Genomic DNA, 26967 nt, shown 5'->3' with positions numbered 1-26967 from the left:
TTTTCAGCATTTGTCCGACATACATACAAACTTCTGTAACATGGAGCATTTGAACTGTCTGGTGCAACTATGATGAATATGTCAGCCGAGCTGTAAAGTATGCTATTCATGCTGCATGTCCATGCACAGCTCTCAGACAGGTGTGGGAACAAGGACCTTACAGGTCCAGTAAGATAGTTACTGCTTATTTATTGTAGTCGTAAATATACATTGATTTAGTGTGTGGTTATGTCTTCCAACAAATTGATGCACAGTCATAAACTTTGTGTAACCTCTGATGTGTGTGCATAAACATGGCGATATTGTTGTGATTACTTATTGTCAGGAGATTAGACATATCAACGAAAACACCAGACATTATGATACAGACTTATCATTTGCACCGATGTTTTTTCTAAATTTTATACACTATTATTCACTGCTGAAGTCAAAGTAAACCTTATTGTCATCTCCGCTACATACAGTCCAGTATATAGAGAGACGAGACGAGGCTCCAGTTACAGCAGTGCAAGTAAACAAACAATAAATATAAGAAGAGTAAGAGGGAGTGTTCGCCCAGGGCGCCAAACCTGCTACTGACTGTACCTTTAATATGTCTTCAGAAGATGAAAAAGCAGAGAGGAAAGAGTTGGCAGACTAAAATGGAAGAAGAAGCGGTTCTGGTTGGAGCACATTAAAGCGACACCTGACATAAATCGACTTACCTGAGTGTGTGAGAGACAAACCGAAGAAGACCAAACCAAAACCATGTCTCCATCCGGACATTAAAATCATTTTTTTTCAGATGTAAATAGGTGACAGTTTTGCTGGCAGCTGTAACAACAGTTCAGTCTGGTGTATATCCATTTCTTAGAGTTTATCCATTACCTAAACAACTGCTGGCAAGCAAAAAGGCTCTGATGAAAAAGGAAATGATGTGCTGCCTGATATCACCCATTAGTTAGAAGCTTCAAGCTGAGCCTTGTCACTGTTGCCATGTTGGTATTAGGAATGATTAAATAACCCGCTGTAATATAGAGCTTACTGATAACTGAGAGACACTACAAGCTCATACAGTACCAAGCTAGCCTCACCTTTCATCATATCCTGCTTGATTGTGTGTTTACATGGAACCATGATTTACAAAATTAACATAATGTTGGATTTGGATTTTCTAGCCAAAGTGCTTATGTAATATAAAAACATTTCAAAGATACGTAGTGAAATAAAAAAAGTTAAAGGTTTCGTCACTCATGGACTTTTTTCTTCCTTTTTTGGACTCATCAGCACGAGTGGTGTGGGAATGTTTTTGAACTGTCTACTGATTCAGTAAAATGACTCGATGTTACAATCCCTAATAATGCATTGCTTTAAATGGAGAAAATCTTGAGGGATGGCTGTTATGAGGAAAGGCAGCCCAGAAACTTTACCAGTGGCACACATCGTTGTGTGCCTAAACTTTCGGTCTTTCACCCAAGCTAATCTGCTAAGCTAAGACTTTCTATTTGTGTGTTTTCTGGTATATTTGTTCATTCATGAGGTGTAAGAACTGTCAAAGACAAAAATAGTGCATGCTGATGGGAATACTCAAGCGTTTACTATGTTTTGTACAACTTTTATTGGTTTCCACCTTTACATACATATCAAATGTTTCTGTGTGTTTGACCTCACCCTTTGTCCAGTAAATGAAGTGTTTGGTTTTAGTCACATTACCGACAACTTTCTGAAACACGTCTGTCATTCCCACGTTCATTTTTAGCTGCGTTCATCTCAGCTAATTTGGTTTGACAGGAGACTTTTGAGGATCTCTGAGTTTGTTTTTGAATAATAATCTATTGCTCACATTTGGATAATATTCTGTGTTTGATGCGTCAAATCGCAGTTCAGCTGCCACTTCAAGCTCATAGTTGTGTAAGTCTGTGTGCATGCTTGTGTGTGCTGTCTGGATGATGCCCAGCCTTGCTTCATGCCAGGGGATAAAAAGCTGCAGCCTCTATGGGAGATTTTGATTGAGTGATGGACATTGGGAGCTGTTTAAAAACTGTTGATCCTATTAAAGAGCAAAATAAGAGAAATGACACGTAGTCGTAAAATACTTGAATTGGATATTTTACTCTGAGGTAAATCTATATTCAAAGTGATATGAATAAAACTTTGCACAAGTGTTAAAATTTAAAGTGTTTTATTTGTGCTGACTCAGTAAAAGCAACAAATTAATTGTTAATGGTAGTTTTTCTGTGTTGTTGATGCAAGAACTTTACTCGTGTAACTGCAGTAACGAGGCTGTGGAGTTTACATGAGTCAGTGATACTACTAAAATCAGATCAGACACAGACACAGTGCAGAACATGTTTGATTACAGGTGCTATTATGACTTAAAATATAGAAGATGGTTATTCATTTGTCATGTGCCGTTTGGCTCGATCACAATTTCCTCCTCAGGATTTACGCGCTGTTGATTCATGTGCCTCTCCTCTGTTTAAACACACACAAATATTAAGAGAGGGAGTGCTGGCTGGTTGGTTTAAGCAGCTTATCTTGACCTTCTGTTCATCTGTCTATCATAACCCTCGCTCTCCTCTGTGTATGAGCTTATAACACTTTCATCCATCTCTAACGAATGTGAAGAAAAATGCAAACATATTGTGTAAAATAAATGTTGCAAATGGTTTGGAATAATATCAGTTTTTGGCAGTGTTGTAAAATGACTGTCTTCTGAACTCTGCACATAGAGTTTACGCTACCATCCTATTTTATGTTAGGGTGGATTTTTGCTGGACTGGCTCCAGGCCCATTGCAACGCTGCACTGGATAAACAGTTAGGAAAATAGATGGATGGACTTACAGTGGGGCAAAAAAGTATTTAGTCAGCCACCGATTGTGCAAGTTCCCCCACCTAAAATGATGACAGAGGTCAGTAATTTGCACCAGAGGTACACTTCAACTGTGAGAGACAGAATGTGAAAAAAAAAATCCATGAATCCACATGGTAGGATTTGTAAAGAATTCATTCGTAAATCAGGGTGGAAAATAAGTATTTGGTCAATAACAAAAATACAACTCAATACTTTGTAACATAACCTTTGTTGGCAATAACAGAGGTCAAACGTTTACTATAGGTCTTTACCAGGTTTGCACACACAGTAGCTGGTATTTTGGCCCATTCCTCCATGCAGATCTTCTCGAGAGCAGTGATGTTTTGGGGCTGTCGCCGAGCAACACAGACTTTCAACTCCCGCCACAGATTTTCTATGGGGTTGAGGTCTGGAGACTGGCTAGGCCACTCCAGGACTTTCAAATGCTTCTTACGGAGCCACTCCTTTGTTGCCCGGGCGGTGTGTTTTGGATCATTGTCATGTTGGAAGACCCAGCCTCGTTTCATCTTCAAAGTTCTCACTGATGGAAGGAGGTTTTGGCTCAAAATCTCACGATACATGGCCCCATTCATTCTGTCCTTAACACGGATCAGTCGTCCTGTCCCCTTGGCAGAAAAACAGCCCCATAGCATGATGTTTCCACCCCCATGCTTCACAGTAGGTATGGTGTTCTTGGGATGCAACTCAGTATTCTTCTTCCTCCAAACACGACGAGTTGAGTTTATACCAAAAAGTTCTACTTTGGTTTCATCTGACCACATGACATTCTCCCAATCCTCTGCTGTATCATCCATGTGCTCTCTGGCAAACTTCAGACGGGCCTGGACATGCACTGGCTTCAGCAGCGGAACACGTCTGGCACTGCGGGATTTGATTCCCTGCCGTTGTAGTGTGTTACTGATGGTGACCTTTGTTACTTTGGTCCCAGCTCTCTGCAGGTCATTCACCAGGTCCCCCCGTGTGGTTCTGGGATCTTTGCTCACCGTTCTCATGATCATTTTGACCCCACGGGATGAGATCTTGCGTGGAGCCCTAGATCGAGGGAGATTATCAGTGGTCTTGTATGTCTTCCATTTTCTGATGATTGCTCCCACAGTTGATTTTTTCACACCAAGCTGCTTGCCTATTGTAGATTCACTCTTCCCAGTCTGGTGCAGGTCTACAATACTTTTCCTGGTGTCCTCCGACCGCTCTTTGGTCTTGGCCATGGCGGAGTTTGGAGTCTGACTGTTTGAGGCTGTGGACAGGTGTCTTTTATACAGATGATGAGTTCAAACAGGTGCCATTCATACAGGTAACGAGTGGGGGACAGAAAAGCTTCTTACAGAAGACGTTACAGGTCTGTGAGAGCCAGAGATTTTCCTTGTTTGAGGTGACCAAATACTTATTTTCCACCCTAATTTACGAATAAATTCTTTACAAATCCTACCATGTGGATTCATGGATTTTAAGTGAGAAGTTTGCACAATTATTTCAGAAACACAAGTCATTCATACAATCTGCTAATGGTCATTATGGTCATTGTTCTTTTAGTTTTGGTTATTTTTGTAAAGCGCTATACAGATACAGGCCATTTACCATTTTTGTGAGTGCATAACCATGGCCTCAAATCATGAAATTTTGCACACATATCAGGTCTGGTGATATTCATGCATTTCATGGGTTTTGCACAAGGGGGTTGTAAAATATGCCTGAGAAACATACTTTGAATTGAAATTTGGTACACATGTACACATGTAACGTCCCACAATGTACAGAAACATCTCTGGGACCTCTGATTATTCAGCACAAAATTTGCAGTGATTCAGACATACATTGTCCAATCTGGTCCTGGTATAAACGATGTATGACGATATTTAATGAAATGACAGTTTTTACACTTTAATCCACTGATCCGAGCAGTTTGATCAAAGCCACCAACAACTTACCGCCTTATCTGATTTGCCACAAACTATCTATGTGCGACAGTTGTAGCAATCCTTTGATGTACTCCTCACAGGTTGATCACGTCCACCTTAAAAGTAATCTAAATAAAGTTCAGATCTTAATATGTTATGTGAAGGCTGTGTGCAGGCAGGAGTGGACCCAATTAATTGGGTTAATAGTTAGTTAATATTTTCTCTGAATGCGGGACGATTATGTTTGTACGGGACGGTTGGCAACTCTACTAACTAACCTTATGAATTAAATAAAGTTCACTATCAGTAAGATCATAGCACCTGCCCAGCTGTATAGAAACTCCGTCATGCTAGCTAGTACGCAGTACGAGTTATTGTAACTGACTGTAAGAAGTCAGCACAACGAAAATAAACTCCACCTAAACTTGGTTTATATCTGACCCAGATAGACTGCAGGTCATAACTTCTTACCTGAAGTTCAGTTCACCTGACACTCGGACCGGCGGCCGCCTCGGGTCTCTGCTCCTCCTGCCTCCCCTTTCCCTCATCCACCTGCTGGCCTCTGTGGAAGCGCCGCCATAGCCACCACCAAACAACTGAGTTATTTTTACACATCGGCCAGCATCTGGACAAACCTTCGATTGTTTAGACCTGTAAAAACGAAAAATCACCATCGGCCCGATGGCCAGTCCAGCTATGCTGACAATGCAAAACTGCGAAAACTAAGGAGACAAACTAATTGACCTTTAGTCATAGTCGTGGTGCCACCTAGTGACAACAGGAAGTTATGTTTGCTGACAATATAAAGATTTACTGCATAACATTTTCATTGAGGGTTTCAGATGTGATATGAAGCAATATGACAAATAATAACTGGAAATTCTCCAGAGCCACCTAATGAGAACACAAAGTGATAAATAACTCATTTATTCCACAGTCAATTAAATTTCATTAAAGTGACTGCATGAGATGCCTCTACTGCAACACGATCCGCTGGCATTTCTCCTCAACCACAGCGTGCCTGAGCGTGACGTATACCAAGGTGCCAGAGTCCTCATTGCTCCTTGTAGTTTTATTTACAAGTGTCTTATCTTAAGCAGCAGCAGATCTGGACTGTGTATATGCAGGAGCTTGCTTGCACGTGCACAGTGGACATGAGGGGATTGTCTGCCATTAAAGCATTATTCTGTCAGATGGATGTAAAAAGAAAATGCAAATAAATTCCAAAAAGTTTCTTGGTAGCTGCTAATATAGTTGTTGCCACGTGTGTAAGAAAATGTGTTAAAGACAGTGTATAACAGTTTTCATCTTTGTTGATATGGACACCTGATTTCCTTCACACTCTCAGACTGTTTTAAGGTTGACATAGCCTAAATATTTAATCTACAATTTGTATTCTTTTTATTGCTTCCACTGCAGGTTGACGGCCGACATCCAACCTGTAACTTCCTGCTGGAGGTGGAGAGAGACCAGGCCGAGTGCATAAAGAAGCTGAGGGAGAAGCAGGCCAACAGCAGCTATAAAGGTCACAATCACTCAAAGCACAACTGTTAGAAACCAGATATCTTCTAACAGTAACTTGGAAAAACTTTGTGTAGCTGGACAGAATCTTTAAATCTGGCTTGTTTCAAGCATTAACGTGGCCGTTGTGGCTCCATGGCTCATGCTAACGTTGCCTTTCCCCCGACAACAGGTGTTTGAGGAAATACCAAAATTAGCTCCCTCGATCATCCATTATGCTGACTGCATTAGGGATCAACATCTGGTGCAACTGATCTAATTATCCTGCGTATTCATTCATGCACACCGGTTTGCTAACACCTGTGGCTGTGGAAAGCTTTCACTCTGCAGACCGAGTCTCTAAATACTAAAGGAAAGAAAATGAGATAATTCATGGGAAGCAGCACAAATTGTGTAGATGTTAATTAACAGTGTTTTCTGTTTTATAAGCCATGACATCCTGATAGGTTATGAACCTTCAGTGAAAGGCTGATAAACCCAAAGGTGAACTATGAGTGTCATGCTGCTGTAATAAAATCAGCTTATATAAGCTTAAAAGCTTATATAAATAAGCTTTATAAAGATTATGATCTATTTTAAGATGGTCAACATGAATGTAAGGTTTATCATAACTCACTTTGCATTAGTTTTGCACATTGCTATACTGCCCAGCCTTTAAGACTGTCATTAATTAAAAGGCAGGAGTTATACTGGATCATGTCTCCTGTGGGAAGAGGAAATGTCAGCAGACGGGATGAGAATGTGACAAGCATTGCATCTCGTTTTATAGACTTTTCTTTAACATTACAAATAAAATGTTATTTTTACAGGCTGTCCTCTGTATGTGAGTGATATCAAACAGCATCATAGCCAATGGAGTTAAGTTTCTGATGTGCTCTTTGTAATTTATACTTGGGACAAAGTTTCAGCATAGCAGACCCTCATCAAGAACATTCACTGTCACATCAAAGAGCCTTGTCTAAGTAAAGACTTGGTGCACTGCATTTTCCTCCCTAAGTCTTTATAAATTTCTCCTTTCCTTTCTTTATGAAGGTTTTCAAAGTGAAGGAAACGTTATTAGGAAAAAGTGATGGGGGGAATCTTTTGGTCTATTTGACCTCTGGCACGATTTCCAAGATTGTTTTCTGGGACAATTATTTTTGCCGCGTTTGCCCTCTTGAATGGTGAGGACACAGAAACTGAAGTCACATCTGCTGGTGCAAACTGTGCTTTCATGTAGTGGCAGCTCTTATTTCTTTGATTCAGGTTTTGACTGGTATAGGAAACATCTTCTTCTATACAAGTGCTAATACTGAGGTTTTGCCTGTTGGTGACACTTCTTGCTGCAGCGAGTATTCGCAGCTTAATGATTGGTATAAATGTTAAAGAGCTGTGGCAACGTCACTGTTTGGAATTTATTTGTATTTTATATTTTTGATTTTTTGCCCAGGATTGATTAAATATCTTTAGTTGTGATAAATTCCTTCATTCTTATCATGAAACTAAAATTATTGCTAACCAGCTAATTTCCTGTCCTTCCTTTCCTTATTTGTAAGCTAACCGGGTTCCACTTGCAAAAGTTATTCATATCATTGATATCATTCAGCTACTTATATAGTGTGTCTCTTGTATTGTAGTTGAACAACTCCAGCTCCAATGCAGCGTTTAGTACAGCAGTTCTCCTGGCGGTCCTTAGAAGGAAATCCCTCAGGCATTTAGCTATCGGGTTATCAGTAATTTAGTGTTTGCTTTGAGTCAAACTTTCAAATGAACTTTTATAATTATTCATTTTCTTTTTATAAAGTTGAAGTTTTGCTTTTTGTTCCACTGAAATAGGCTCAGATAAAGAGAAAACATTTGCAAAAGTAAACCCTGCAGTCTGAAGGCTGATATGCAAAAGCACGAAGGACCCTGCATACAGTGTGTACATGTAATCACACCATGTGAGAACATGATTAGATCTCATAACGCAGTTTAAGCCCATATTTTGTCTTCTGTCCAGCCATGTTTTCTACACAACATGAAAAGCTTTCGTAAAGGTCACTTAGCTTTCACCGAGTGCACTGAAAATCTGTGCAATCTCTGCAGCTGGGAATGGATTCACACGAAATCATTCCTGAATTAAATCACGACAGATGTGTGATTGTTTCTGCCAAATTCAGGAAAAAAACGAATCACAAATTTAGCCTGTTATCCTGAAGTATAGACTGCTGCTCAAACTTTTGGGTTACTTTGTGATCTACAATAAAAATGACAAATAATCATTTATTTTTGTAAGGGCTGATTTTCTTCCAGTGGCACATTGTGCTACCTAAAATTTAACTTAAATAAATTAAGTTAGTTAAGTGTCTGCAGCCTCAGTGCCTGCGGGTTCAATTATAGTGTTGAAATGGCCAACTATCCATCTAAACTTGAATCAAACAAAACAAAAAAGAAAACAGAGACTTACCCCTCACAGGTCCTGATTGTAATGATTATTAACCTCACTGTTGAATAAAGTTTTGTTTAAGGGCAGTTTCCCATATGAAATATCTTTAATTTCTGTTTTGAGGAAAATTTTAACACAGTAATTGAATCCACAGAGGCTGATGCATGCAATGACCAGATTTAGCCCAGAGGATGATAACCATGGACGTCTGCTGCTCAGGGAGCTGCTGTGGTGGTTCAACAAAAGAGAAACACTTCTTTATTCTTGATCCTTAGAGTTAAACACAGTAGTAAATCTTTTACTATAATAATATATTAACAAGTGCCACCATTAGCCTGTGGGCCACGCTTTGACACCCTGAAATTAGACTGAGATAGGTAAACGTGCAAAGAGTAGAACATAGAGAAGGTTTAAACGCTTGGGGAAAAACATCTGAAGCAACAGACAGTTCACAAGAGAGGTGAAGACGAGAGTGGAGCAGGGCGGAGACGAGTGTCAGGGGTGATTTGTGACAGCAACGAGGCATTTTCTTCAAAAACATTTTCTCCAAAAACACCCAAGCGCTCTTCTGAAACCCAGACTTGCTATTAATTCATTATCATTTGATTACATGAGTTTGTGTGTAAGTTTTTCTGCCAAGGATCCTGCAGGACGCTGTTGTTTATCATTTACAACACAAGCTTGACTTTTATTGATGTGACAAAATAATCTTACCTCAAGGTTTGGTCGGGTCTCTTGTCTGAAGATCGTAAGATATTGCTTCTGGTGGTCTTTAATAATAGTGCTGTCAAGAGGAGCAGGTTTGAAAAATGTTTGAACCGACTGAGAACAAGCCTCTGTTTTGGATATGTACACAACACTGACTGGTAGCTAAGAATTAAACTGCAAAACTTTTGTAATACCCCTTGATTTAAAGCTGAAAGTCTTCAGTTCTTTCACGCATTGATTTCCTTTGAAGTCCTCTGTGGTTGTGTACAAAGACTTCTGCCTTGATGACCTCACTTTGGACATGGCCAGGCTAACAGTTCTGTTCTCTTTTCATCAGTGCTGCATATAAAAGCAGCTCAGCAGTTTTTCCCAAATGTTGACTTATGCTTTCAAAATAGCTGATTAGTCTCACCCAGACTTTATCTTCCTACGTGCCCATCTGCAAAAGAGGCTAATTACCACAGAAAATACACCGAATGTGGTCCTCTGATGAAGTTCACAGCTCAGAAAGTACAAAACAGAAAGGAGTCGGGAGAAAATTGAAGAGAAAAGCCTTTAAAGAGCTTTTGATTATATATTTTTGTTGAACTAAACTAAGTGTAAAGTAAGCGTTTTTAATGATCCATAAAGAAAAATCCACCACTTTTACATAAAAATAATGAGAAATACTGGACTGAGAGTTGGTGATATAAAAATCTCTAACCTCTTCGCCCCTGAGCCACATGAAACATAGTGAGGGATAGTGAAAAAGTCGAATCATCCGTCATCCGGCCACCGCAGTCAAAAATGTAAACAGATGGAGACAGTTTATGTGTTTGAACCTCAGCTGGGACATACTTAATACAACATAGTAAATCTGGTGATGTATTTTAATGTTCTGAGTGAGTAGTTTCTATGCAAATTGTGTCAGATGTTATAATAATATACAGTACCATTAACGTCAGAACATCTGTAGCACACGTGTTTCAAATTTTGAAGTATATCAATATTAGTCCGACTCCTCCTTTAGTCTGCTTAGAGAGAGGAGGTCCATAAGCTGACCAAAAATTAAAATAAATAAATAAACAAATAAAAGAACTCAGCTGCAGGATAGTCCCCCTCCCCATCTTGATGAATTGAGACTGTGTGGACCACAGATTTGAATTCCTGGAAATCTGCAGAACAGACAGTCTCTCCTGGTCTGCAGGCGCAGCAACTCTTACACTTTCTCAGAATCCTGAAGTAAAGCTCTGGTGACCTTTAACCGCTCCACAGTAGGAAGTGTCTTAACATACTGCCTCACATTGTGGTGTGCTGTGGTATGCTGGATGCTCAGTGGTGACTAAAAAAAGGTCTACAGAAGGTCATCGATATGGACTAAAAAATAATTGGCTGTCCTCTTGCCTCTCTCCGAGACACTGGAAACAAAATTCTACTTCTCTAGATCCCAGAGTATTGTTCAGTCTGCTCCCACCTCCCCTGCCACATGTTTGAGTTACATGTCACTCCTCTCTATAATATTTTATTATATTTTATGCAATATGTCACTTCACATGCCAATACCATGATTCGTGCAATAGCCGTGGGCAGGGATACATGTGGTATAGCTACCTCTTTTATATTGTGTACAATTTATTTAAATGCAATTTATACAACATCATATTGCAACAGTGTAACTCTAATGCATGGAGCACGGGTGGCACTCTCATCCAGTCTCATTACATCCTGTATATAATGATGTTTTTTAAACAATAATAAACATCAACTCTGCATGTGTCATTTAAAATGGCAGGATCATTTTATTACATTTAAAAATGGTTTGATTCTGTAGCAACAGGTGAACATTTTTGTGAAGAACCTAAGCTAGGTTTATGCTGCTATTTTAAAAAAAAAAAAAAAAAAAAAAAAAAAAAAAGCCCAATATTGTTACTTCCTCGAGTCATGAAATGTCTTAATAGAATAAGAATAATAATCCGATGGGTATTCCTTTCAATCCTCCACTGGGAAATCACCAAAAGTTGATTCTGTTCATCTGGACGTCACAAAACGCAACGTCCAGATGAACAGAATCAACTTTTGGAGATTTACTTTCCTGGATGATTGAGAATGCATCAAGACCCCCTCCACTGGGAAAGTGCAAGCAAGTATACGAGGAATGATGCCGACGTCACACATACACTTACTGACCATTTTGTTAGGTACACCTGTTCTTCTGCTCATTAATGCAAATGTCTAATCAGACAATCACATGGCAGCGACTCAACAGATGTAGGTATGAAGACATGGTCAAGACAAGCTGATGAAGTTCAAAACAAGCATAAGAAAGGGCTATAAAGGTGATGTAAGTGACTTGAAAGATGGGCTGGTCCGAGTATTAAAGAACTGTTGATATGTTATGATTTTCCAGCACAACTGTCACTAGGCTTTACTAAGAATCCTCCAAAAAATAGAAACTTTCAGGTAAGTGGCAAAAATACTTTATCAGCTGTAAGAGAAGGACTGCTTTGAGCTGATAGGAATGCAAAATTACTCAAACAACCACTTGCTACAACCAAAGTTTGCAGAAGAGCATCTCTGAATGTGCAACACATTGATCCTTGAAGCAGCAGCAAAAGACCGCACCGATTGTCACTGGGTAATCGCTGACACGGGCAGTCTTGTCTGCTAAGAAATGAGAAACTGAGGCTACGGTTCGTAAAGAATCAGCCGAACTGGACAATATAAGGTAATATTTCCTGATCCCATGAGTCTCAATTTGTGCTGCGACTTTCGGATAGTACTATTAGAATTTTCTGTAAACAGCATGAAAGTATGGAGGCCTCCTGCCTTGTACTAAAGAGACAGGCTTTTGGTGGTGTAACGCAATCAATCTCCATCGCTTTTTTTTGCTTTTCTTGACATACTTTGAGCCCCTAAGTACCAACACCATAGCCTACCTGCGTGTTGATGTCCATCCCTTATGACCACAGTGTACCATCTTCTCAGTGAAAGTCACCAGATCCAACAGAAGCACATTTGAAACGTCTCCAGTGATGTTTCTATTAGCCAGAAAATCTTGAGCAAACTTTCCCTTTCCATCATTAAAGTTTAAACTACGCATCTATGTCTAAAATGCACAAAAGTCTGCATGCATAATGCACAGTTTGTCTATGAAAAGCTCATAAAAATATTATTTTGTTATGTTCAAGCCCAAAACAGTTTGCACAGCATTGACGAGTCTGACTTTCCTCATCTGTGATGTGAGTTTGGACGCTCCTGCTGTGTTAATTAAAGCTCAATGACACGAACGAGAACAAAGATTTAACACGGCTGAAAACCTCTGCGGGGTCAAATCTGCTGGGGAGAGCAGTTTTATTATAACTAATCTCTAAGGATCTTATCTGATGCTGTAGCCCCGCTAATGTTTTGACACAAAACAGTTGACATTTAACTCGCTCAGCCCTGGTGAAAACCAAGAATCTCACATTTGACCTTTAAAAGTAGCAAAAATGTTTCTAAATGGACCTTAAGTTTAATTTGATTCTGAGGTCTATGCTGATCCCTTAAATAACATTTCAATAATATATACTGTAATACACATGATTGCCCTCTGTCTGTCATCATATTTAGTGTCTATCCTCAGCGTTAGTTAGCCTATTTTTGGGTTACTTCCACTCAACCTGGTCAGCAAACATGGGTGGCTGTGTCAGCTGGGGGACATGAGCCACTGCTGGTCCCAAGTCTGCATAAATGGGGATGGCAGTATCATGATGGGCATCAGATATGCAGATATAGCCGCTGTGACGACCTCTCTAAAGAACGAGGCATGAAAAAAGAAGACCATTTCCAGAGTGATGACTATTTTTTCATACTTCTTGTTTTAGTTTCATATGCTGCTTTTGCTTACATGTATCCTTAAATCATCTAAGTGATAACAAAGAACCGATTATAAGTAAAACTGTAGTAATAATCAGGACTGTTGCAAGTGTACGTTATTGCAAAGTGTCCATGTGCATGTGTCGATTTTTAAAATGTTTCAAACGTCAGAATGGGAGGAGCTTTATAGAAGGAATAGAAAGGGTCTCATGTATTGCTCAGACCTCCACCCTGGGGCAATGAGCCTTTTACTGTGTGTGCTGCAGTGACCAATCACCAGACTCAGTTTGTTTCAGGTTGTGCAGCCTCAGCTGCCTTCATTAAACAAACTGCCACATGAAATGAAATAGTTTATTGAACCAGTTGACAAATTAAAACAAAACTGTATGTATCAAATATGAAATATGGAAAATATGGAAAACTGTGCAAAGTACTCCTCAGGCACTTTGAATTCGGCAAGTTTATTGCAAGCCACACTGTGCAGCATGAATCAAATAAACTTGGATACAACAGCAAGTTTGATGTATATTTTCAACCATCTTCATTTTTTTGACACTCAGTCTTTAGATGGACAACTTCAAACCTCTTCTAAGTCAACTTGAGCTTGTGGGTTTGAATGCTAAACCAAAGATATGACAGATTCTTTCACACTGGTCATTTTTCATCAGGGGCAGCTTGAAATCACAAAGTCTATAATGTCATGTTGTGATCCCTCACTGACTTGGCCACCACCGAACACATCATTTGTGTCAAAATTGTCTGAAATAAAGTGCCAACCAACTCTGACATTTGCGAGTATTTGGAAACTTTTGCATGTCAAATTGAAGCAAAAATGGAGTTTTAGCAAAGTTTTCCTTAAAACATGTCTGTAACTGAAGGAGGTTAATGGAATATATTTACCCACTTATACATAAGTCACTTTTAAAAACTCACTGCATGAAATCCAAAAGGCTCAGTCACCCTTTACTTTGTACTGACTGGGAAATTTAAAAAAAAAAAGACCATAAAGCAGAGAAAGACGACATCCCTCCAGATGTGTACTGCTGTGCTTTTGCCGCCTGGTCACTTAAAAACTGGTCCTCTGATGTGTTTTTATGAAAGCGCTCAGAGAAAGGATGGATCACTTAGCGGGTAGATGGAGTTTTCTTCATGCACCAATGAGTTCAAATCTGTGTTTGAGCCATTTTACCCAAAGACATTTGTTCTCTCACTCTTTCATCTCTCCTTTTTTGCCCTCTTTTGCTCTCTCTGTCTGTTATTTCCCATCTTTTACGACTTTTCTTCTCACCGTCACCCCCTCCACCCCCTGGCTGTTCCTCTTTTTAGTACTCTAAAGGAAGGATGGTGTCTGAATTTAGCATTTTCGTCTTGCAGATTATTTACAGAGAGGTCTTGACAAGAATAAGCTTTGGTTCCTACATTTGGAAGCTAGGCCAAATTCACAAAGGAAGGAAATGTAACCATTTCAGAATCAAGGACCCATACACGGGAGACCAGGGCATGCGTTCAGCAGAGGTGGCAACAGTACAAACATTCATCACTAAAGTAAAAGAACAGCGTTAAAAAAAACAAACTGATACTGATTCATCAAAAAGCAGCTCTTCCGCCAAGTATTTTGGACTGCTGAACCTTTACCTTCTATGTTAATAATAATAATTCTTTAATAAATTCCTAGTCGCTTAATAAAATATTAAGGGGCAAGAAACTTCCTTCACATTAATTTCTGATTAGACTGAATGTTTTCAGCTTGAATGTGTGTTACATTGAACACCAGGAGAGAAAAATAGAGCAAAAAAGAAGAAAACGAGCTCTTGTTTCTGTTCACATTGAAGGTGGTTGATTTTACCTCCTCTTCTAGGTAGCTAGATTGTGCCACACCCACAACTTATTCTGCACCTCCAATGCTGTTCCGGATGATTCTGACCCACTTGAATCCCTGCGTATGGTACAATTACTGATGCATAAATTATATGATTTTTCATTTGAATATGTTTCTTTGATCTCTGTCTTTTACGACAGTCGTATGATAAGGACCAAAGTAATGACAGTAAAATACTGTATAAAATAATCAAGTAGAGTACAGATACCTGAAAACCTTCCCATCTCTGGAGTTTTAAACCTTTATAATATAGAAGTTAATAACACATAAGAAAAAGTGAGTCTTTTAACAGGAAACAGACAATTGCACAAAGAGAAAGTCATAATATGACATGAAGGCAAGAAGGATAAATAAATATTGTATGATATGCTGCAATAACATAACAATAAAACAGATAAGGAAAAGACAGGGGAAGTAAAACAGGAAACGCATGTGACGATAAGACAATTAAAGACAGAAAATAAATGTAGAATAGACTCAAAGATGACTGCATAGCAAGAAATAAAGAATCAAAGGAAAGGATTAAATGCAATACAGAAAAAAATAAAACCAACATGAGAAACAGGAAATAATATGAAAAGAAAAAACAAATTGAAAATTGTGAGCTTCAAATTTTCATGTTCTTTCTGTCTTGTTTCACTATGGATGAAGGTGTTTACAGAGGTGCACTCAATCGGGGAGAAGAGGAGGATTATTTCTGTAGAAGCTCATATCCACCCCCTCTAGTCACACAAACAAGTTAATAAGAAAAACTGATTTAATATGTTATTGTATTAAAAGGTGTGTGTGTGTGTGATGCTCATGCAGCATGGATGTTTAGCAGGGGTGTTGGGGAGGAGGGGTGCGTTTAATAAGCACGCCGTCTCCATTCATCTGTTGCTAAAAAGCCGATATGACTGCTCAGTTTGCCATCAGCACTTTCACACCCATTAAGGCTCACGCTTAAGAGCTTGGAGAGATATTCCAGAGTGGGAGACTGACTTGACCGATTATGCAGACAAAGCTGCGTGAGCTGAGTGACAAATCACTCTGCATTTGCAGCCTCACCTTGTTGGTTGTGACAGATTGCAGATGCAAGCTGTGGAAATGAGCTTCAGGGTGTATAAACTCACTTTTTGAGAAAAAGGGAGGAACTTGGTTATTTTGGAGGCGCTCAGAGTAGAGCTGTTGCTGATGTAGCTTGAAGGTCTGACTGGGCACCTCATGGCATGTCCATTTGGAAGAAGGATTCCCTGGGGAAGACCCAGGACATCCTGGAAGCATTGCATCTCTTGGCTGGTCTGGGAATACCCCAGTATCCCTCCAGTATTGTGGTCTGTATGTCTACCAGTGTTTCTTAACAAATCCGGCTGAAACACCAACATGTTTATGCAATGGTGACCACTCAGTTTGTCTACCTATCTGTAGTCGACTTAATGGGTCTACACCTGAAAAGTGCTTAAGGTTAAGGTTGTTAAACTCCTCCCTGAGTATTGGTCAGATTTTAGAGATGAGTTTGTCCTGGATAAGACTGTTTCCAAGCCTCCTTGACCGCTCAGTCAATTTTCTTTCTCATCAGTTTGTGCAGTACAGCCAACCAGTGACAGTAAAGCTTATAACTTTATATCGTTATCTGACACATTGCAATAATCTTTGTATAGTGATGGGTCATGAGCCAGAGGAGCTACTGTGTCACTGAGGCAACAACTTCACACAGTTCGTGCATCCACTCACAAATGCAAAAATGTACTTTTAGCAAGTGAGAGGTGCTGCTGCCTTTTTTTATGTTTGTTTCTAAAGAGGAATTTTAAATGTATACTTCAAGGTGAAAATCTTCTAAACCTAACTACCCACCGTTCACAGGCCCCGGATGCAAAGGAGACTGGGACAGCATAGCATGCTGGGAGCGAGCGGAGTTTGGAGAGACCGTGACCATCCCCTGCCCTCGAGTCCTCAGGACTGTGTTTGGCAGAGATGGTGAGTACGGTTAATTCATAAATGAATGTAAAGGATCTCTTTAACTGATGTTTTTGTGTTTCTGCAGATAAATAAGTTGAGGAAAAATGACATTTAAAAGTCCATATTTTGGTAGCTATTTGCCTAAACTGCTGATCACATGACTATAGTCTTATATTAACATAACACTGGAATGCAGTAACTCACTTAAACCATTGTTATGATTTCTGTGAGTGTACACTTCAGTCTTACTAAGGTCAATTTTGTCATTAGAGTGTATGGGTAACAATTTGTCCTAATCTCCCCTTACACTGAAGGACTGCCATGAAAACACAGACATCAGAGTTAAAGTAAAAACTGATGTGTTTATACATTACTTGAGCATTCTTCTGCTCCATTACTTTTGTTTTGCAGCTGCTTTACAAAAACATTCACACAAAAAACATACAATGAAATTTGGAGCATGAAGAGAAGCAGACCTTTTAAAAAATGTTCTTTTTGTACAGAATTTCTTCCTCCATTTGTTCACTTTCTATGAGGCTGCTCCTGTAATATAATGATATAATGATACCAGGCTTAAATATCTGCAGATAACTTTTCACATTATCTAGAGCTGCACTTAAGTCACTCACCAGATGGGTTCAGCATTAATACTCAAGGCTCTCTGTCCCTGTTTGACATTGTTCATCTCCCAGTTGTGTGAATGTGTGCAGTCAGTGGATTCCCTCCTGAATCCATCAGATTTTCCAGCCAGTGACCAGATGGCAGTTTGGGTTTCCGCTCTGAGTGTGCTCTGATTTACATTGATGACTAAACATTATGCAAGCGCCCAGCGGCTTGTTCGGAGCCAAAGCTCACCCTGACGCTTCCCCTGTCTGGGACAGATACAGACACCCTACAGTTATTACGTTTTACTGAAATGGTAAAGACATCCTTCCTGGAGTTACCGAATACTTTTTTTCTGTCATTTAAACGAAACCAGTGAGAAAGCCATGAATTCAACTTTGAAAGAGAAACTCTTTATTTACTTTTAGTCTACATTAATTTTAGGCAGCTCACCTTCATACTGCTAATTATAGCATCGCGAGAGGTTTAGTTTAACTAAGTAAACAGAACTAAAAAAAGGGGGAAAAACAATAATAACTCAGAAAATAAATGACTTTGCAACATTAAACGTGCACAAAAAAAAATGACAACTTGTCACTTGTACTTGAGACATAACTACACAACTGAGTGGTGTGTCAGTGTCCATAAAATTGGTGAGCCGGCACTGCACAATTTTAACATTTTAAGAGAAAAATTTAAAAACACCCGACCCAACAGAGATTTGTCACCTAGCTCTTCCCACAGTTTTGTTCCAGCTTGTCATTTTTTTTACCCCACTTTTACACTAAATGTCTCCAATCTTAGAAGCCTGTTTTTTTTACTTTACTTTACTTTACAACTGTTTAGATGACTGATCAGTAAACTGAAAGAAAATATATTTTATGTTTTTTATGGCCTCCTAAATGTGAATATTGTGTAGTTTCTCAGATATCAAAAATAGCCATTAAAAAAACTGTTCATCAGACAATTTAATTATTTAAGTATTTCAATCAAGATCAACTCACCATCAGTTTAGAAATTATGGTAATGTCACACTATGGAAAACAACAGTTGGAGACGACCAAAATTACTACAATGAACTTCTTCAAAGTGACTTTGGTGTCTGTCAGTCTGATATCAGTTTGTGATTAAATAGGGTCAAACTGACAATTGAATGTAGTCTGTTTGTGATAATGTTGTATTTAACTGTGGTAAATTGGTTATAAATCACTTGCTGTCTATATACACAGAAATTCACAGTTCAACTACTTAATTTTCAGTTACAGTTAGAAAATAGAGAAAACCCCAACAATCATATGGCCTCCTATGAGCAAGCACTTTGGCAAGAGTGGGAAGGAAAAACTCACTTTTAACAGGAAGAAACCTCCAACAGAACCAGGCTCGGGGAGGGGCGGGGCCATCTGCCACAACCGGTTGGGGTGAGAGAAGGAAGACGGGATAAAAGAAACACTGTGGAAGAGAGCCAGAGATTAATAATCAGGGCTAAGCTAAGGGCTAACCCACACAGAATGGCTTTTCCGAGTCTTTTCCTCACCAGCTCACGGTCACTAAACAACAAGATTGATGAGCTACAACTGTAGATTTCCTCGCCCTGTGTGGATTTGCTCCTTGTTTTGCAACTGCTCCTTTATATGGCATATATAACCTGTATATAACTTGTACAAATCTGTGTATATACTTATATTATTACATACATTTCTTTACCTTTAAGTCGACTTAATGGTTTCTCTTTATTCTCTCTATTCTAAAAGAATTTTAATGTAAAAATCTACATACTGCTAACAGAGAGATGCCAAACTGTCTTTCATTCTTCTTGTAACAGTAACAATAAAGATCTATTTTATTTAGAGTCCACTCAGAACTTAATTTGAAACCAAAACAGAATTTTGCAGGACGGTAAATTAGCAGCAAAATGACCGAGGGTCAGGAATTAAAACCAGAATACGGTCAGTTGATAACTTTGCTGCCTTGACTGCCTCAGACTGATTGCATCGTGCTGCCAATTTAGTTTATGAATTACACTTCAATTAATTTGCAAACCCGTTCACCAGCGATTGTAGTCGGTCTGAGCTGGACTGCAGTTGTTTGAAGACATGTTGCCTCCCACCAGACAACTTGTGCAACTGACTTTTGATTCAAAGTGGTTGCCAATAGATTTTGCGCGGTCACCATTCAATCACCATGTGACAGAGCCATGAATGCTTTTATGGATTTAACCAAACAAGTAAATACTCAGAACAAGTAGAGTCTATTCAGTTATACTATTATTTAAGAGAAGTTCATTTTTAAGTTGGTTTTCATGAAGACATAAATAGTTTGAGTCTTCTGATTTTTTTCACGTTTCCTATAATCTTAAAGGAAAAAAATCTTGTAAAGGTGAGTTTAGATGGAAAATGTCGAGTAAATCTTTAATAAAAATTGGCAGTTGAATCCATATACAAATATTGAAAGCAGTCGTTTCCCCTGCATTTAAAGCTTTATTTTTTTTTATTTTTCAGCCACACTGTGCTCATTATACTTAAACAAGCTGAGTGCTGTCACAGTGTGATGTTAATACTTTTACTTCAGTAAAAGATCTGAACACCCCCCCCCATTTTTCTCAACTGCATGCTGTATTTGCCAAAGCTTTAATCCACATCTCTGGCTGACTTCTGCACATCGGTGACCACTTGTGTTCAAGACTGCTGTTATATTTAGAGCGAACACAGCAGTGCACGCAGCTCAAATGTTGCAAGTAATCATGCTGTACATGCAAATCACTGTTGCTTAATGAATCGGTGTCTTAGCTTCAACTGTGTCTCCCCCCTCTGTGATACAGTGGACCGGGTTTGTTGAGTGTGTAGTGAGGCAGAAGTATGCTGATGTTACTTCCAGTCAGCGCACAAATGATGCTTCGTGCTTTTTACTGGGAATTTACAAAAGGAGGATGAACTTGCCGTGCACTGCAGAGATTTTGGCACTGGCACCCCCCTGCAAGTTTGCCTCAGGGGTTCACTGTCCACTGTGCATGCTATTCATTTTAGACACACTGATGGTGTTTTTACACTGTGGGAACATAAGCAATAACCTAAATTTTGTGACAATTTGTAATGCAAACTTTCCATTTTTAACATTTTGGGAATGTGCATGCCTGATGGCTCCCTCTAGAGTTTCATGTGGCTTTCTGTCCAGTAGCATCTGTCAGTGTAACGTCTACTGTAGGCTATACTATCCTCTCATTCTACATGACAAATCATTTTGACTGGCTCTCATATATTATGCTTTACAAAGATATTTTTAGCATCCAACTTCACAGTGGCCACTCATTTTTAGTACTAAAATTCATTGAAACACTGATATGCTACAAAATACTTCTATCAAACTGAAATGAGTGATTCATCATAAATTTGCTCAGTTAAGAGTTGAGTGAATATGGCTTGGAGTGCTTGGATGAACAAACCTAACAAAAAGAGAAAATTCTAAGGGTGCCCCGCTGCCAGCGAATCCCCAGAAAAAGTCAGATTATTGGTCACTGATGACATTAGAGATGTTGGTGTGATTTAAATGTGCATTTAGATGAGCAGTTTTTCTTATTTTTGGCTCAGACTCAATATAGATGACCAACTATCAAGGTCCTCCTCAGGAATAAACCTTAAAATTGAATTAAGTCAGGGATGAGAAACCGAGTTTCACTTAGGGCCACAAATGGGAAATGAGAATTGCATTAAGCTTTTAATTGACTCAAAAATGTGAGCTTCATACAACCATTTCACCTACAAGCTTACAAAGCCCTCAACCAGTCTACAAAAATTCTGTCTTCATGACATTTAGTGAAGTAAAATAAATCCCTCTGATTACAAGAACACTACCAAACAACTATTTTGAAACCTGTTTCACGTGCTTAAATTTAATTGAATGTAACCAAACAAGCCTGATGTGGTGTAAAAAAAAAGTTATACATTTTCATTTGAGTCTTGTACATATTTCTTGTCTTCTATGACTTTATGTCTTTGCAGGGATTTGGATTCAGAGTTCATAAAGAAAATGCAAATTGTGTTCTTTGAAGATGAGTGTGTTGCAGTTAGCCATAAAGCACTCAGATGTTTGGACAATGGGGGGAGACTGGAGTGTGAGGAGGGAATCTGCTTTTTGCCATTTGGTTATGTTTTTATGTGCAAAGTTTAATGAAAACTTACAGAAACAAAGGATTGTTAAACAAATAAAAATGACACCCACATTAATTCAGGGGTTCTTAGCATCGACCATTGAGAACAAACAAAGACTGACCTCTCTGATTGGGCTCAAATCAAAGAACAGAGGCAAAAACCCCCAGGAAGTATTAGCAAAACCTGACACAGTGAAACCTACATTTTTTTTTCTGTTTGCTAAAAAAGGACAAAGCAGGAAAAAGTGGTCTGTATTTATTTTTGAATATGCTTAAAGAGAGACTGAGTTGTGTGTGCATTTCTTCTCCTGCAGGTAACATTAGCAGAAACTGTACAACAGCTGGATGGTCTGATGTTTTCCCAAACATAACCAGTGTGTGTGGGGCAGACACGAGCCAGGATAAGGTACAGTAAACATCTTAACTGCTGCTTTTTGTTCTTTTGTGTGTCGTAAATGTCACCTGGATGTTAATGAATTCTGACTGTGGAACAGGAAAAGAAGCTGCGACCCCAACATGGACCATTAGTGGCCCCTAATTGACGAAGCCCGCGGGGTTGGCTGTTAATTAACACCAGTTAGTGGTGAAAGACTGCTTCTTTAAAAGGTCAATATGCCCAACAGTAGAGTGATACGTGTTTAAATGTGAGCAATTTGGTGTCTGCGCGCTCTGCTGTCTAGTTTTTTGTGTCGTTTAATGGACAAAAAACACCATTAGCCTTCCTCTAGAAGCAATTTGGTGTTAAAGGGTCGTCATTTTATGTTTCCCAGAATATCTGTATAATAGCAGCCATTTATCTAGGTAGGAAATTTTCTGAACGGCTTTCAGGTCATACAGTTTAACTACACTGCCACTATAAGATTGCTTTGGTTGAATTCTATGCATTTCAGACAGTCGGGTATCTTGGAATAGGAACGGGCCGGTGGTTTGCAAATATTTCTACACACATTGTATTCATATCTGTACAAAATAGCCACAAGGTGATACAACATGTTGCTAATTCTTCTTTTTCTTCTATGTTTGGTATCCCATCTACCTGTAGCATGGCATCTACAATCATTTTTTAAGATGGTCTCCACTACATGTGCACATTCAGTTTGCAGTTTGCCTTATATACTGTACCACCATGTATGTTTGCACGTTTCAATAAATCACGGCACCTTTTCCCACTTTTCCTTGAAAATGTGAAGTGAGGAGCTCAAGACTTTTGCACAGCACGCCTCCATCGCTGTATCAGACACTTGGTCTTGTCGCCTCTGAGTTATATCTAGCTCTGTTTTCAAGCAGAGGAAAGTGGTGGTGAATTTGTCCACACAGATGAAACGTTCAGTATGAGAGAATCACTTTTTGTGAATGTATAACTGTAATGTACAGGCGTCAAAAAGTCCCAAAACATACCTAAACTAGTCTCAAGAGATGCACATGTACATGTGCATGTACAGCACAATTTTCATGGTCTGAGCACAGAATCTGAAACTTTGTTATCATTACATTGCAATTGTTTTTCTGGCAGACTTTGAGTTAAATTACGATTGCAAGAGAAACACTTAGTGCTAAAAAAGATGCTCCGTTCTTATGATTGCAAGAAAAACTTTGCAACTTTAGTAGGAGTCAAGCAGGACAGCACAGGACATGTGTCTGCAAACAGCATGGCACAGAGTAATTGGAGGTATGCAGCCAATATCCTGCAGCTCTTCATCTAACAGCTCACTCTAACTGCGTCTTGTTTTTCTTCCATCGCTCCCTGGACATTTTCAAATGATTCATCATCAAAAAATGAACTTTCTACATCAATATTATGATACTTTGTGGATCTCAGCTGGGCAGACATGGATATTTACAGAGGAGGAGGATTATGTGGAGTGCAGTGTTTCACTAGATGCTGACCTGAAATAAAATAGCCAAACACTTAGCGCTAAAAAAGATGCTCCGTTCTTTTAGCACAGTGTAAAAACCTGGCAATGCCATAGCAAACAACTGGGAAAGTGGAGAAGTTGCACTGTGCTCGGAACAACCCCTAAGTGTAGTAAAAAGTAGGCATGTGTTCCAGTTCCTTATGTTACAGTGGAAGGCAGCGAATTGTATATATTATTTCAATAAGGTCACTTGCAAGAATTGAACAGGATTTACTTCATGATAAGGGGATTAGGTTCCAATGACCCAACACGACAAAACAAAATTCCAGCAGTGACGAGTTTTTATGCTGTTGGTGAAGACTGAGGATGGATGGAGCTCTGACTGAGGCGTCTGTGAGGTGGAGATGGGGAAGAGGTGGGCTGCAGAAATGAGAGTCTGGGAGGAAGAATGATAGAGAACATGGATTTACACTAGGCTTAGTCTTGCACGCCTTCTTTGAGCTGATTGGTTCAAAGAAGATGTGCACTAACATGATTAGATGAGAGTAATGATGTCAGTACTGAGACTGCCAGTGTGGGAAAGTGGTAGTGATGTAAAGAACAGACAAACACTCTAACGCCTGGGAAAGCAGGCAGATGAGTGATTACACTTCCTCCTTATTGAGCATAAGCTTCACTGTATTTAATTGATGTAGTCCAAACCAAACTAAGAGGTAACAGGCGTCTGTGAGGTTCCCTGCTCATCCTACACAGACATCAAATTGATTGCACAACAGGAACATTTTAAGGTTTTAACTACATATTGAAATACAGTTACTGAAATGCTGATTAAACAATAGTTTTGCAGGACAGATGCCAAATGACTTCCTTTACAATTAGGTTCAGCTTGGGTCGTCCTGACAGGTCACCAAACTGGAGTTTTTGGTGTGTTGAGTGTGGCCTTTTTTGGCCTCTGCTGTGGTAATTGCTGCTCCCCTCTTCTTCCACTCTTCTGTGGTTCAGTTTGGGTCTCGACTGTGTATCCTGAATCGCCCATTGTGCTTGTGCAATTGTTCATCCATCTCTCTTTTCAGTTTTGGCTCTGCACGGCTTCTCGGTTCACACTCTTCCCTTTCTGTCTTTCTTGTCTTCAGTAGGGAGTAGAGAGGTACTCGGGAATAATACGGCACTGTCGTCGCATCAGCTGTCCATCTTCTTTTTGTCATTTTGCATATCAAAGAAAGAAATGGTTGAGCAGGTGTCTGAAAGGGTTCAAAGACCTGAGAACTTAACATTATTTTAACAAAACATAAATAGAAAGTGAGCTTTTATAATTCAAACAAGAGAGGGATTAGGACTAAAACCCTATGGGGGAAATAAACCAATACACATTCACTCACTTAAAAACACTTTGGTAGGTTGGGAATGTCTCATGGACAGAAGTCATACATTTTTTTTGCAGCGTAATTAAACTGAGCTAAAATCAAAGACGTTTTACTTTATAAAGGAAGAGAAATGTTCTGTTTTATTTCTCACTGTTCACTGAAAGTTGAAAAAGGGAAAAAGAATCCAGCGTTTTTCAGGCAGCTGCCAAAAAAGTGTCTTTAATGTAAACTGCAATATGTCTGTGAAGGTTCTGAGTCATCCAAGCCATTGTAGTCTAAGGAGCTGGGAAAGTCCAGATGCTTTTCTGTCCAAGCTCCTTAGTCTTTAATGTAAAGTATGCAGGAGAATTTTGAACATGGGAATACTGATTAAAGTAGTTTACAGGTTTTACTACAGCTCACTGGGGAAAAAGCAAACAGAAAGAAAAAGATGGAAAGCAGCTAAATGATGCCTGTTTTTTATTCGCATCTTTTCTGGTGGCTTATTGTAGCGTTTTCACACATAGTCAGTGTTGTAGTTTTAGAAATACAAGTTTAATGCTGATGAACTGATGAACTCTTCACCTGGATGTTTGGGCTTTGCTGTGTCCAAACAAAGGAATGAATTCTATTTAGATATTAATCTGTTTTACAAATTTGCATATAGTGACATACATATACATTTTTCCTTACTAAACAGAAAGTCTGTGTGCACAGCCAGGGCTGTGTATCTGAGATGTCTTATTTAACATAGAGCCCAGAGTAGAAAAGAAATGTCTGTAACTGTTTCGTGTTCAGAGAAGTCTGAGGTTTGGGCTCATAAGGATTACTCGCACATACACTGACATCAATATTTGAAACCTTGTCCAAGTTTATTTTGGGCAGCAGCCATTGAAACAGTAAGTAGATGACATAAAATAAGGAATAAGAAAATAAGGAATTACATAAGAGTTTCCTTTTTAAATAAGAATACACTAATTATAGAAATTGACATGAGCACGTGTTACAACAGGTAAGGTAATCTACTTTTGAAGATGATCCTTCCACAGAAATCTCTATATTACAAGGTCATCCCACACTAGACAAGTAGTGCCCCGGCTGTCCTTGTGATTTTCACAAAGACTCAAGGTCAAACCATAACATTTTAAAAACCTTTCATTCAGCTGAGTCTATTTAAAATTTCATTAAAATATCAAGACTTCACCAAATAAAGGGGAAAAATATCTTTCTTTGTATGCTTTTCCAGACAGAGTAAAGGTTTTTGTTTATAGTTCCCAATTGTCGGTTGGATCCGATCTGTCTACGATATACTGGAGATATTGCAGCGAAATGCCATTTAAACCATATTACACGCTGAAGTGCATCGTGCATCGTGCATGGCTCGCTGTTGCTGCAGTTTGGCAGCACCCGGGCAGCAATCCAGGTTTGAAACTCAGCGGGAAACAAGAATCAAGATTATTTCATGGTAATATAACCTGAGTCACTGTCACTGTAGTTTCATGATTATAAAAACATCTAATTTTGCACTTGGCATCGGACACCAGAGGCACTCACATACTTTTATTTGTATAAATCTACATTTCAATGACTTATTTTAAACTGAAGTCAGTGTTATCATGAAATGCAGAAGAAATGTTGAACAGTTTCCTTATGATTAGCAGATGCAGTGTTCAGAAAAACAAACACTTTTTACTTTTATGAACAAGGATTTGAGTTATGTTACTGCAGCATGGCAAAGCAGCTGTGAGCTAAAAAGGGAAACTTCATGTAACATGGTATGGTCCATTTTATTACACAGAGAAAAAAACATTCCATCCAACTTCTTGTGCCCTGTGTCACTGGAAAAAAAGAATTCCTAGAAGGGTGGGAACCCTGTGAAGAGGCACAGTTGTGGTTGAGGTAAGGAGGAGTGATGATAAATGGTTTGGGACACGTCTCCCGAACAGGACTGGACCTTCCCTTTCTGACTGAAGTCTGGCAT

The 26967-nt window shown here is 39.1% G+C and overlaps 1 protein-coding gene across 1 annotated transcript in view; it reads left to right on the top strand.

Moving 5' to 3' along the window:
• Window positions 1-26967, top strand: part of vipr2 (vasoactive intestinal peptide receptor 2) — a 71320-nt gene that overhangs the window by 24462 nt on the left and 19891 nt on the right. Inside the window, exons 2-4 of the mRNA XM_026149467.1 lie at window positions 6173-6278; window positions 16945-17058; window positions 22102-22193. Of these exons, the coding sequence (XP_026005252.1) occupies window positions 6173-6278; window positions 16945-17058; window positions 22102-22193 (312 nt within the window). The remainder of the gene's footprint in view (window positions 1-6172; window positions 6279-16944; window positions 17059-22101; window positions 22194-26967) is intronic.

The sequence above is a fragment of the Astatotilapia calliptera genome, chromosome 18, assembly GCF_900246225.1.
Source record: "Astatotilapia calliptera chromosome 18, fAstCal1.2, whole genome shotgun sequence".
Classification (NCBI taxonomy): domain Eukaryota; kingdom Metazoa; phylum Chordata; class Actinopteri; order Cichliformes; family Cichlidae; genus Astatotilapia; species Astatotilapia calliptera.
The sequence above is the reverse complement of the archived record's forward strand: the minus strand, read 5'-3'. Positions and strand labels throughout refer to the sequence as shown.